The sequence below is a fragment of the Polypterus senegalus genome, chromosome 13 (genome assembly GCF_016835505.1).
Source record: "Polypterus senegalus isolate Bchr_013 chromosome 13, ASM1683550v1, whole genome shotgun sequence".
Lineage (NCBI taxonomy): Eukaryota > Metazoa > Chordata > Cladistia > Polypteriformes > Polypteridae > Polypterus > Polypterus senegalus.
Genome location: NC_053166.1, coordinates 157,255,338 through 157,268,907, shown reverse-complemented (window position 1 = coordinate 157,268,907; position 13,570 = coordinate 157,255,338). Strand labels below are relative to the sequence as shown.

The following is a 13,570-nucleotide window of genomic DNA, read 5'->3' as shown; positions in this document are numbered from 1 at the left end:
TTCATTGCTGTCTCTGAAGTTATCTGGGGCTTGAATCAATGACTTTTCCAGAAGGAAGTGGTACATGTTGATTGTGTAGTGTATGTGAAATGCCAATAACCATACTGTAGTCCGAGCTACGTTTGTGTGCTGCTGATGAACATTTTCCAGTTTTGAATGATTCACCACATTTTCCCATCTGTTCTACTGGTGGCATTTAACTTGTTTCTGTTTCTGCACTGCTTTCTTGTTTTTGCACTTATTTATTTGCAGATCGCAGCATCATTCAGGGTTATACAAAGAGTGTTTTCATTTTTGTGCTACACATTACACATTGTTGTCATGTTGTGCCTCCATATTTTGTGTTGGGGTTTTTTTTTTTTTTCCATGGATTGACGTCGCCATTTTGGATATTTGGATCAGTAGGGTACTACATGTTGCTATGTATGTAGTAAGTTATAACCATCATATTATAAAAAGATGGCCGTGCAATGTAAAACGTGTCCAAACTTGATTGGAAAATAAAGTGAATTGATATTAAACAATCGTCTACTGTAGAAATTTCCAGTGTTCAGTTTATTTTTGTTTTTTGATTATCTGTTTAGTGAGCTTCTTTGTAATTTATCAAGTTTTTGACTTTGGTAATGTCTGACCTTCAATTTATTTTTGTATTGTGCTCTTACCGAGTACAGGCTCAGAGTGTGATAGCAAGTTTACAGCTTAAACACAAATTTAAAAACTTACAGAAAACATTCTGCAATGTCCCCAATGTCTCAACTTCTTGATTGCATACATTGGTCTGTTAGGACTTTTATGAGAAAATTCTGACCAGCACAGCAGCTTCTAAATATACAGTACAGCTGTCATTTCATAATGGAAACTTTCCATAGTGAACATTTTCTGAAGGCACTTTACAAATGCAGAGCAATAATAGCATTGTTCACAAATATTGGTACAGTTGGGGTGCCCACTGGAAAGGCATTGAACTCTGCATCCTTGTGATTTGAAATACAGTACATTGTTTTAGCCACTTTCATAATCATTGGTCATTGCAGGTGCTTCTGTTATGTTCCCCGCTATACCCTAAATCATCATCTTTTTGTGCGTTTGGCAGGTAGCCATTTATGATGGCTCTACAGGATCCTCCTTGTGGGAGATTGTGCTGAAGTCAAATCTGAAAAACCCCAAGCCCTCCACTGTAAAAGCTGCAGACCACAGATCTGTCTTCCTATTTTGGGGAAGATTTCTTGATGCTGTTTCGGTGAGTATTCCAGGCATTATGTTGAAAGGCATTTTATTTACAGGCTGGGGCAGCTTCCATAGCCTCAAGTGTGCTGCTGATTTATATTATTTTTTTATTTAGGTCTTTCATTTCATAGAACAGTTATTTTTTTTTCCCACCCATCCCAACTTCACACCTGTCCTGATGCTCTGTGTAGATTTTTAGCACTTTCAATGGCATGGGCTGTTGTTGCTTATTTTGGAAGTTTGGGGTCAGAATTACAGAAACACCTTTTACATTTGGTTAGATTGGTCTTTTGGTCAGCATTCATTTTTTTGTTCTTCTGTTCAGCTATCTGTCTTCTTACTTGCTTAATCTACTGTATTTTAAGATTGTGGTATGCTCAAGTCTATCTCTGCAGCAGAAGGCACAAAGCAAGAACCCTGCTCTGTCCATTGCAATATTTATTTGATTTTAATTTTTAAAGGCAGCAACATATGTTTATTTTAATGCTTTCAAAAGTAGCCACATAAAGCCAGAGTATTCTTTAGTGCAAGCCCATCTAAGACAAAGGGTGAAATAGAAGACAGCTGTGTTTTGCTGAAGCATTAACATCTCTTGGGATGTCGTCAGTTTGTTTTAAAACAGATTGGAGACAGTGACCTAATAACACTTGGACTTTGGCAAGCTTATGTAGAGCTGTCACATTTGGCTCATCAGCATCAACATTCTCTCTCTTCTGAACATCCATATTTTTATTCTACTATAATTACTTTGAATTCTGTTGTTTGTATCCTGGGCAGTCCTCCAAGTTCAAAAAGTGTTACGAGTATATGTGAATTAATTCTCATTCTGGTAAATTTTTTATTCCATTAGAGTTCACTGGATGAGCAGCAGTTTTTATATTGGCTTCACCCATCCCATCCAAAAGTTATTTTGGAACTCCGAAACACAACTGAGGAGGTTGTGGTTTTCCAAGGTAAGTGCTACCCAAGTGATTTATATTCCAGTTAAAATTTTATTTCATCTATAAATGGTACAATAAAATGTCTTACTTGTGTGTTTCCCACTGAACAGTGACAGTAGTAAAATTCAAACCATAGACAATGAATGTAGCATCAGATGATACCTAAGTATGTCAAGTTACGTGAGTAGAAATTCCAGAGTATGTGAAATTATGCAAATAGGTTACGACTTTCCAGCACAATTTTACATTTTCAAAGTATCCCTAGCTCACCCGTTTTTCAAGCATGTATGGTAAGTTAAGCTGCAGTCTGTGCCTTTTTTTCTTTCTATTGTGGTACATATAACATGAAACATCAGACAGGCGAACCTCTTGTCTGTTTGCGAGGTCCAAAATGTTTCCGTCCCGTAGTCATTGTTGCTGCATCCTGTGCATTATAACGTCTGCATGAGCACTCATTGGGCGTGCAGAGCCCATCCTCATGACTTAACAACCTTGTTTGATTTTGTTGGATGGAGTCACAGAACAATTGGACTGAGTCTTGGGGATGTCACATAACAAGACTGTCATAGGAGAATTGTGCAGCTGCTCCTTTCTTGCTACGACTGTGGAAATGGAGTCTGCAACTGAAAATCACAGCAAAAAGTTCCGTGAGCCTTGCTGAAAATAGCTGTTGCATTGTGCTAAGCCCACTTCGGAGCGTCGCCAGTGGCGACACCAAGAAAGTTGAATCCACTAATCCAAGATGTGTTTTTAAGGTTGGCACTGGTCTGTAAAGGTGATGTGATATGATTTAATACTTGTTTTCTATTTTACAAAACATAACAAAGCTGAATTTTCACAGTTGTGAAGACTGAGTCTAGGATGCCTTTTAAATACGTTTTGATAACATCAGTCATTCTCAACAGTTCAGTTTGGTTAACTTGTCAAATGTGTGGCTGCATCTGTTTACTAGTGATTTCGTCTTACATTATCCTGAGCATCACGGCTCTCAAAGTGAGAAATTTGGAAAAACCCAAGAAAGTTCCAAAGTCTATTCATTGGCATGTGAAACTTCACATTAATTAAGCATTTTGATGCAAGTAAGTGTAACAAAGATGTGATGCAGGCTTTGTACTTGTGAGCATCTGCTTTTGACTGCTGTTGCCCTTCTTCTGTGTAAGATGTCCCATTGTTTTCATTAAATAATTGCATTTTATAAATTTGTTCTGTATGTTAATCAGTGGTTCTGTTAAGAACTGGTGGACATGATATTAGCTGTCGTCACTAGAAAGTGCTCCGTTTGTCGTGTTCAGGAGCTCACACCACGAAATATCTCATTTTGAAGACGTGCACTATAGTAACTGCTAGTGCCATCTGCAAACCCACAACATCTGTCTCGGAAGCGATCTCATTGCTGCGCAAACTAAACGGTGAACTCCTTTATTCAGCCACACAGAGACCATCTCTGAACACCGTGAGCACAGCACTTCATGGTGACATCGGCTGGTCTCTCTCTGTGTCCGCCCCCATCGTTTGTGTGCAGCATTGCTACTACACTCCACTCATCCTCATCACCAAGTGATTTGCTGTGGACTCGCGCCATGAAGCATCTCAGTTCGAAGATTTAGGCTGTGGTAACTGCTGGCAGCCAGCTGTGAACCCGCAACATCTGGCTCAGAAGCAGTCTTCTTGTAGAATAAGCTGTAGCCGAACTCCATTAGACAGATGCACAGAGTGTCTCTGAACACTGCGAGCGGAGCACTTCCCGTTGATGTCATCTGATTTGTCTCTGTGTCAGCCCACACCTTTTTATGTGCACCATTGCTACAACATAGACCATCACAGCCCATCTGAGCACAAAATTATAAATGAAGCAGATTAGATAGATATTTATTAATCCCAAGGGGAAATTCCCATACTCCAGCAGCAGCATACTGATAAAAAACAATATCAAATTAAAGAGTGATAACAATGCAGGTAAAACAGAGAATAACTTTGTATAATAATGTTTACCCGCCCGGGTGGAATTGAAGAGTCACATAGTGTGGGGTAGTGACGATCCCCTCAGTCTGTCAGTGGAGCAGGATGGTGACAGCAGTCTGTGAAGCACTGAAGTTGCTCCTCTGTCTGGAGATGATCCTGTTCAGTGGATGCAGTGGATTCTCCATGATTGACAGGAGTCTGCTCAGCGCCCGTTGCTCTACCACAGATGTCAGACTGTCCAGCTCCGTGCCAACAATAGAGCCTGCCTTCCTCACCAGTTTTTCAAGTCGTGAGGCGTCCCTCTTCTTTATGCTGCCTCCCCAGCACACCACCGCATAGAAGAGGGTGCTCGCCACAACTGTCTGATAGAACATCTGCAGCATCTTATTGCAGATGTTGAAGGACGCCAGCCTTCTAAGGAAGTATAGTCGGCTCTGTCGTCTCTTGCACAGAGCATCAGTATTGGCAGTCCAGTCCAATTTATCATCCAGCTGCACTCCCAGGTATTACATTTTACTCTTAATACAGCACCTGCAATCCCAAAGTGAAAAATGTCCACTCCACAGTGCAGTATATAGGTGGAAGCTTCTGTACGTGCTAAACAAAATAAAGTTAAAAACGCAGTCGCCATGTGATGGTGATCAAGGATTCAAGAATTGATTTGTGTTTTGTGTCCCAAGTCTCTGAATTTTAGTCTAATTGTGTTGTTTGTACTTTTACAGCTTTGTTGTTTGAGAAGAGCAGGCATGCCGGCTATATTCTGCTCTCAGGATCGACAAATCCAATGAAGACTGGTAACGTGACACTTTTCAAAGGGAGATTTAAAGAAGATATCTCACACAGCCGCGTGATTAACCTGGGAGAAGAGACTTTCACTGACGAGGAGATCAGGAACATATTCCTCAGAATGCGATACAGCAGTGAATAGTGCTGTTTTCTTGCCTCTCTGGAATGCCTATCCTTTATATATATATATATATATATATAAATTTTTATTTTCTGGCTGCTAACCTAGACTGGACTAGCCAATGTTTTTTATTGTTTGCTTGCTGTATACAAGTGTACAGAGATTCCAAAGACAAATAGGGAGTCTGGAAATCTCGTATTTATTTCAGGGTTTTTAATTTTACTGAACATAGAGCTAATATTGCAAAGAAGTTCACTTGTGCCTTAAATTCATTTAAATCCATTCTGCTACTCAGTCTGCATATTTGTTGAGCACTTTAATAAGCAGTGAAACAGCCTAATTCATTATCGTTTCCTCTAGAATGCCTAATACATCCTAAACAGTCAGGGGCTGACAATAATTGTCAAACCTTTTGTTGCTATTACATGATAAATGGATAACAGCCAAGTAATACGTAATTAAGGGATACACACTTTTAAAGAGATTTGCTGCATTTTGAATGTTATTTTAAAATTGCAGTCCACTGTAATGATGGCAACACACACTGAACTAACGAGTGTCTAAATGTGGTAATTTTATGATTCCAGCAGGTACACCGTTCAGTTGAACTATTTTGTGTTGGTTGCAAGGTGTTAGCTTGTTCATGGAGTGTGAAGTGCTTGCCATGATCTCTTAGATTTGCTTTTCTTTATTAAGAAAACAAGACAACAAACTACATAGCATTTGCTTTATATTGCTGTCACATAAAATGGGAGACTTCTGTGATCCTCTCCTAGCATTCAAGCACATTCTTTATTGTAATTTTAAGGGTAGGTCACATTTAATGACATTTCTGTTGATTTTCAGTCATAGCCTTCGTTTACATAATTTTAGTGAGTCTGAGACAGTCTCCAGCTTGCTCCCATGAAGCCAGTCACCTAGTGTGACATGCCAAGCAAACATTTGATTTTGTCTTTTGTCATAGGGGTGCCCTCGGTGTGCATGTGAGCTGACAACCAACAAAGGGCATTATACTGATTTACAATGTGTATAATACAGCCACAAGGAGAAAGCGACATGAGTGTTTAGGACCTCACAAACAGAATAGAGGTTCGACTGTCTTATGTCTCGTGTTTTATATTCTGTGAAATAGAAAAAGGCAAAGGCTGCATCTGAACTCACTGCAGGTTTTAAAATTTTATTCAGCACCACTTCTGTCAGGCAGCACATTATCTGCTGTTACAAAAAGTGCTAAGCACAGCTGTGCTGTGCTAGAATGTTGACAACCAGTCACTAAACGTGGTACGCCCTTCGTAATGTTACATCGGCTTTAATTGCATTAATACAAATGTATGGTTTCTTGAAATTAGCCAACTATGGACTAGTGCCCCCTACGGTTTCAGATACAAGTATGTTGTTTTCATTTGTGTTTTTAAATCACTTGTCGTGGCACACTTTTTTTTTTTTTTTTTTTTGGGCATAGTAGGTTCCCAGACCCTTGTTAACCTGGATAAGAGCGGTCATAAGTAAGGAAAGTATATTAATATAAGGTAAAATTGAAAGATTGCTAAAACACAAATTGCTCTATATTGATGTCATACCCTACGTGTTACATAACAAGTATATATTGTATGGGCCATTTGATTTTGCTATTTTTCTGTAATTTTACTCCTTTTGCTGAATTTTGTGACAAGGCAAAATTTACACAAAGGTATTGCTGAGCACAGCACATTAGTGTGTTCCTGTTGCTTTTAGTCTGTTTATTTTTTTATATGAAATGCTGACCCATTATTTAGATTTCAGCATTGAAATGAAAAAAAGTGTCTGCTCATAAATACGATCATATTATGGGCTCTGTTCCTTTTATCCAATTCATTTGAGGATGCTATTTTTAGACTGAATGGGGATGAGAGGCTTCACTCCTTAAGGGCCTTGGCTGATGTTTATAAATCCTCTCATTACTATTAGTACACGCTGCTCGTGGCTTATTTCAACGTGCTGCACTAATGACTGCTGGATCCTCTCATTAGGCAGCTGCCACCTCACAATTCGATCAACCATGACCAGTAATGAAGTGGTAGTTAATAATAATTAATATAATCCAATATCTGTTGTTTTGGGAGCACAGCGGTTTATCATGCTGACTCCCTATCACAGAAACCAGAGCTCAGTGTCTGGATACGTCAGTGTCACTGTGCTATCTTCATATTCTCTCCTACTATCGGAGATGGTGATGTTAGCTTAGTTACAGTGTGAGTGTGAATGTGCTCAATGGTGGAATGGCATTAATCACAAGTACAACCTCTGGCACTTTTCAAAGATATCCAGCATTTCTTGTTGGGCCCGGTTGCATCACACAGCTATTCCAGCAGACTTAAATAATCTTATGAAGTCTGAGGTGGTCATGGCGTACTCTTGTGACTGCCAGTAATGTACTCTGACATCCCCAGTGACGCAGACCAAGAAATTTGCTATTCAACCCGACTTATATGAAGAGATTTGAAAACTGATGACTGTCAATGAAATTACAATGCATAAAATGTAGCTACAAGGAGTAAGGAAAGCAAGTGTTTTGAACTTTTCAAACCGAACATGGAGTTCTCTATCTGATGCCTCATTTTATGTATTAACAACTGCAGTTGCTGAACTTGCCTGAGGGTGTCACATTACATGACTAGAAAATCCACTCTGTAATGACTTCCTGGCACAATTTCACATTTCCAAACTATCGCCAGCTTGCTCCTTTCTCTGATAGCCAATAACATGCTGCCTGTGGTGTATAGAGGCTATTCAGCTATGGCAAATTCAGCTGCAATCGCTGCCCTTTTTTTTGTTCATTTTTTTCTATTCTGTGATTGTATGTAAAAACATAGCACCTCTTCTGTTTGCGAGGGCCAAAATGCATGCTTTCCCTGCGGCTGCATTTCTGGCTGCGCGCTCCTTGGTTGTCTGCTCTTGCATACAATTTAGGACCGTTTGATTTTATCAGGGCAAATTGCAGAGCAGTATGCCAGAGTTAATGGGGATGTCAAACTACATGACTGGTGATCATAGAAATGCACCGCATCTGGCTCAGATTAGCTAACGATACATAAATCAAGTCTGAGACTGAAAATCGGTGGAAAAATATTGTAGTGTGACATTTTTTTATATTGCTACATTACTTACTTACTATGCAGCCTTCTGACACTTTTTAAAAGATGTCCAGCGTTTCGCCATTCACCACACTTTGGTGTCTGCGTGTCAGCAGCCCCTTAGGCAATACATCACAAATGTTAAGTGGATGTGTTTAGCAATCCAGGCATAGAGGAAGTGAGGCGAGGGTTACATTAAACAATTACTTTTTATATCACAGATGTTGTAAACCTTGAATGGCCTTCAGTAAGCAGCAGGCCCACATCATGAACAAGTGGTCAGCTGTGTTGTCTCTTTTATCCACTTAGGGCTAAACAAACTTCCTGAGGCATACAGAGACTCAAAGAATATCCTGATTACAGTCTTCTACAGGTCATCCATGCCTGTTTATTTTGAGAACTACGTAATATAAACACAAAAAGACAAATTATACAAATAAAATCTTTATGTTGTATAGCACTGTCAATAATGAATATCATCCCAAAATGCTTTCCCCATTACAACTATTTCCAGATTTCTGCAATGGGTTAAATGGTTGATTAAGTTAACTCTTATCATTGTAACAGAGTGAATCAAAAATGGGGATTGAACGAATAAAGTTTATTTTATGTAACAAAGGCAATCCAAAACACTTGACAGGTACACGTATAGCTATGTCCAGAATTCTACAACATGAGCATAAATCGCTATAGTGATTTAATAAAGTCTTAATACCGTATGTAGGCAGTGGCTGAATTTGAATAGACACATTTTATTTTATATAGCGGCTTTTAATAGGAAACACTATCCCAAGATGCATTGTTGGCATGCCATATTTTCCCAATGATGAATCTGTAGCTAATGTAGCATCTGTCTGTATTGTTATATAGTGCCTTGCTATAGCAGACAACATCCTAAGATGCTTTGTAGATGCATCACTTTAAATATTTGTACAGTGTTAGCCCAAACATGTTAAGAAACTCTACTCAACATTACACAGGGAGTTAATGTCCTTTTGAACATGCTAACCTTGTTTTATATAGCAGCACCTTCTTATTAAAAACACTATCCCAAGATGCTTTGCTGTAATTTCACTTTCCATATTTTCACAATGTAATCATGAGTTGTTTACATGCTGAGTTAGTATTGACGTTAAGTAACCAACCCTTTATATTATTTATTTAAACACACACATATATTTATATAGAGAGAGATATAGATATCTATATATATAAAGTTAGTGCTTTGCTATATTGAGCTCCAACTTAAGATGTTTTGTAGTATTAATGTTTACACATATTTCTAAGTGTAAGTGCAAGCAGGTTAAGTAATTTGTTAAGGTTACACGGTGAATCCCTGCTAGGGTTAAGCAAACAGATCCGTCGCTGATGTAGCAGCTTCTTGTATTGTTATATAGTGTCCTTCTATATCAGACACCATCCTAAGACACTTTGCAGGCACATCATTTTAAGTATTTTTTTTAGTGTTACCCCAAACACCTTAAGAAACTTCTTCAGCATTAAACAGTCCGCTAATGTTGTGCTTGAGTGTGCAACTTTTATTTTATTTGGCACCTTCTCATTTGTTACACCATCCCAAGAAGCTTTGCAGGTAAATCAGTTTCCCTGTTGTTAAGAATGTCATCCCAAGCACATTAAGATGTTTGGATTGAATATGCAGCCTGCATTGTATATGGCAGGAACTGTTCCTAAAATGCTTTTGGGGTCCACAAACTTCTTTAGAAGGTTAAGTGACTTGCGTGGGGTTACACTTCGATAAAATGGTGGTACAAAAAACCTTGACTTTATATAGCACCTTTCTATGGAGTTTGCCATCCCAAGATGCTTTACAAATACAGATGGATTCTATAATTGTACAATGTGAGCACAAGCGGCTAACACAGAGATGATGACAGGAAATAAAATGACATAAAGTGCCTTTCAATAATGAATGTTATCCAAAGACATTTTGCAGAGGTAGTGTGATTGTGCTACTTATTACAAATCGGAGCAGGGACACTGTTAGCTAGCAATGCCTGTATTGAGGGAATTGGCAGATTTGTCAACAAAACACCCAGTGCCTTAGCCGCTGTGCCACAATGTCTTTATGCGAGCTTTAATTTGGGTAGGCGCGCCATCCTGGATTGAATCCGAGGCTTGAGTGTTGTGTGCTGACAACGCGGCCCTTTTGAGACATTCAGTTTTTTAAAGGTATTGTAATTTAAGAATATATGCAGTGCATGCAGCTCTTTCATGGGCTGCTAATCTGAGTTCTTTCCTGCGTGGCCTTTTGGATGTTTTGTTCATCCAGTTGTATCTGTCATAGCATTTTTGAGTGGATAAGGCCGCCTTTTTGTGTTTACAATTTAAATAAATGCCTTATAGGTGGCATACATATGAGTACTCGGCATAGCAATGGTTTGGTGTGTCAAGCCTGTCATCGTTGCACCCATAAAACCTGCCCCAATGCTATAATTTTCTGTTTTTGTCCCTTCCCACACAGTTTGTCACCTTTATGTACATTTGCACAGCTCTCCAGGTGGAATCTGCACAGGTGTGGATGAAGGCCGAGTCACACAACACTTGTTATAAGAAGTCCAAGGCCACCCTAGCGACGTGGCAGGAGCACAAGGAGGTTGGTGTAAACTAAAAGTAAGCCTTTGGTGGCCGTGGCCGGGATTCTGCTCTTCTGCTGTAGCTTTTTGTTTTTTTTCTTCTTTTAATTATTACTCTTTTGTTTTCTTTTGCTAGATTAAAACATAAATATGAAAATAGTTTATAGAGGACAGCAAATAAATTGCATTTTGTGTGCTCAGGTATCAATTAACACCATGTTTCTCAGCCTTTCTGGTGCTGTGAGCCACTTTTTCTTATGCAAGTGTCTTCATGACCCACCAAGGGAAAGGAGGGCGGTGGTCGCCCTTGCTGAGTTGTGTGTGAACGTCAGAGCGTTTACTTCAGGTTCCACTTGGTGAATTGAGCTCGATTGTCAGAGTGGATGGGAGGGGTTAAGGTAAGGGGGCTACCTCGGGTTGAATTGAGCACAAACATCGGGAGGGGTGAGCCCCCTTCTCTGAGTTGACCGCGATCATCGGAGCAGTGACCCACCACAACCCACTACCATTATAAACCAGGGTTTCTTAAACTTGAATTTGTTGCAACTTAATCTCGCCCATGAAGAGTCTGAGACCCCCCTTCCCTAGTGAATGCCCAGACAAGTCTTCAGTGTGACTATTATTTGCCCACCTTGGAGAATGGCGAATGATTTGGGAGGGATTGGCGCGATGGTTGGGCAGTGTTCCCCTTGGAGAAGTGTAGACGATTGTCAGTGTGGGGGCAGTGTCCCACATGGAGAATTGAGGGGATATATTAGCAGGGTGGTTAGGTGATGTGACTTAGAGACTTGCGGACGCTGTTCAGGGAAAATCGAAGACCATCATCGGTTTCAATGTCGATTGTTTAATCAACAGGCGGTGGCCCACCGCAACCAACTTTACAAAGCAACTTGTGACCCAACGGTGACAACCAACCTGTCACCCTAAAGTGGGTCACAACCCAGTGGCTGAGAAAAACTGAACTAACACGGCCTTAGGGTTTTGGAGGTGAATGTTCTCCTAATATTCTTGTAGTTTGTTCTTGACTAAATTAATTTTAAATTAAACTGAATTAATTTTTTGTTTTTTCTGTGTGAGGCAGTTTTATTAATTTATTAATGTCTGTTAACATCTCAGGCAGACACTACAATGATTTTTCTTTTTTGTTTTTATTATTATTTGTCATTATGTAGCATTTAATTGTTTTCTGGAAAATTAACTACTGGCTGCTTTACGGTGAATGTTGTAATTTATTTTCAAATATATTTTGCTTTCAAGCAACCTGTGTTGTAATTGTTTTTTATTTTCCCAGAACAATATACAGTAATCCCTCGCTATATCGCGCTTCGACTTTCGCAGCTTCACTCTATCGCGGATTTTATATGAAAGCATAATTAAATATATAACGCGGATTTTTCACTGCTTCGCGGGTTCTGCGGACAATGTGTCTTTTTACTTCCTGTACATGCTTCCTCAGTTGGTTTGCCCAGTTGATTTCATACAAGGGACGCTATTGGCGGATGACTGAGAAGCTAACCAATCAGAGCACGCAGTTAAGTTCTCCTGACTGAGAAGCTAACCAATCAGAGCACGCAGTTAAGTTCCTGCGTGCTGAATGCAGTGTTAACCAGCAAGTCTCGTCTCGCTCATTCAGCATCAACGTGTTTTGCTGTGTAAAGAGTTGTGCTCTTTTGTGTTTATCTTTGTGCATAGTCAAGCCCTTCATTATGGCTCCAAAACGATCTGCTACTGCTTCAGGGGCCGTGCCCAAGCAAAGCGGAAGGTGTTAACGATTGCGAAAGGTAAACGTTTTGGATTTATTGAAGGCTACGATTCTTTTTATTTAAAAAGTAGGAAAGGAATATAAGATCTACGGCCGCAGTGTCCTTTTAACCAGGGTGGAAAACGAGTTGTAATTGGATGTAATAAGGCGGTAGTCTGGATGGAATCTGCTTTAGGGATTTGGATTGAAGACTGCCAGAAGAAGAACAATGGCAGTGCTACACAATCGCCTGAAGTGGCTCCTTTGGAAGGGCTGTAACACTCTCCTTTGTTGTGCAGTAAAATTAAACTCATTGTTATCGGACAAGTCATCATGTCATTGTTGGTGAGTAACCATAATTAATTTTCTACTTACAGTACTTAGTACATGTACGTACGTTTAGTGTCACTGTACACACACATTTACTGTATACTATTTTTCTTGCATTGAACGTATTTATTGCTGGTGGCTTGTCTATCGTAATGGCTGTAACATGTGATATCGGAGACACTCAATATTTGGTCTCGTCCGATCGAGATGGACGTCTGAAGTGGAGCTCCGCTAGCAGTGGTGCTATTTTTCATATTATTTGCTTATTATTCTGAGATATCCTGTATTTATTCAACCCGAGAGGGACCGCTACAGTATATGTAAACACATATAAACATGGCCAACAAGAAGGGGGGTCCGAAAGAATCGAAGACTAAAGCTACATCCAAGCTGCGATCAGCAAGCCCTAGTTCGAGATACGGCCTCTCAGAGACAGACCTGGATCAGATGGGCGAAAGTACAGACTCCTCGGGACCACGGTCCGCTACATCGCCCTGCTGAGAGCGAAAAGGGGAGCGAAGGTGCGATCGTGAGTGCAGATGTGGATAGCTCGCCGATTGGAGAGGATTACCTGAAACTGGAAAAGGCGGGAGGTCCGCGGCTTCAGTTACGCAATCACGCGGGACTGGAGCAGCGGGACACCGGCTTCAGCAGAGTCTGCTGCTTCATCTACGGTACAAGAAGGCACATTTGAGCTATCTGAACTGAAAGTGTTGCTCGCTGACCTCAGGCAAGATATAAAGAAAAGCGAGAAG

General features: G+C 40.0%; 1 protein-coding gene across 1 annotated transcript in view; it reads left to right on the top strand.

The window, feature by feature from the left end:
* The window catches only part of fam234a (family with sequence similarity 234 member A), a 45,977-nt gene extending 34,436 nt beyond the window's left edge, over window positions 1-11,541 (top strand). The window contains exons 10-12 of the mRNA XM_039773949.1: window positions 1,094-1,240; window positions 2,078-2,180; window positions 4,853-11,541. Of these exons, the coding sequence (XP_039629883.1) occupies window positions 1,094-1,240; window positions 2,078-2,180; window positions 4,853-5,058 (456 nt within the window). The 3' untranslated portion in view covers window positions 5,059-11,541. The remainder of the gene's footprint in view (window positions 1-1,093; window positions 1,241-2,077; window positions 2,181-4,852) is intronic.
* Window positions 11,542-13,570: the final 2,029 nt, after the last annotated feature.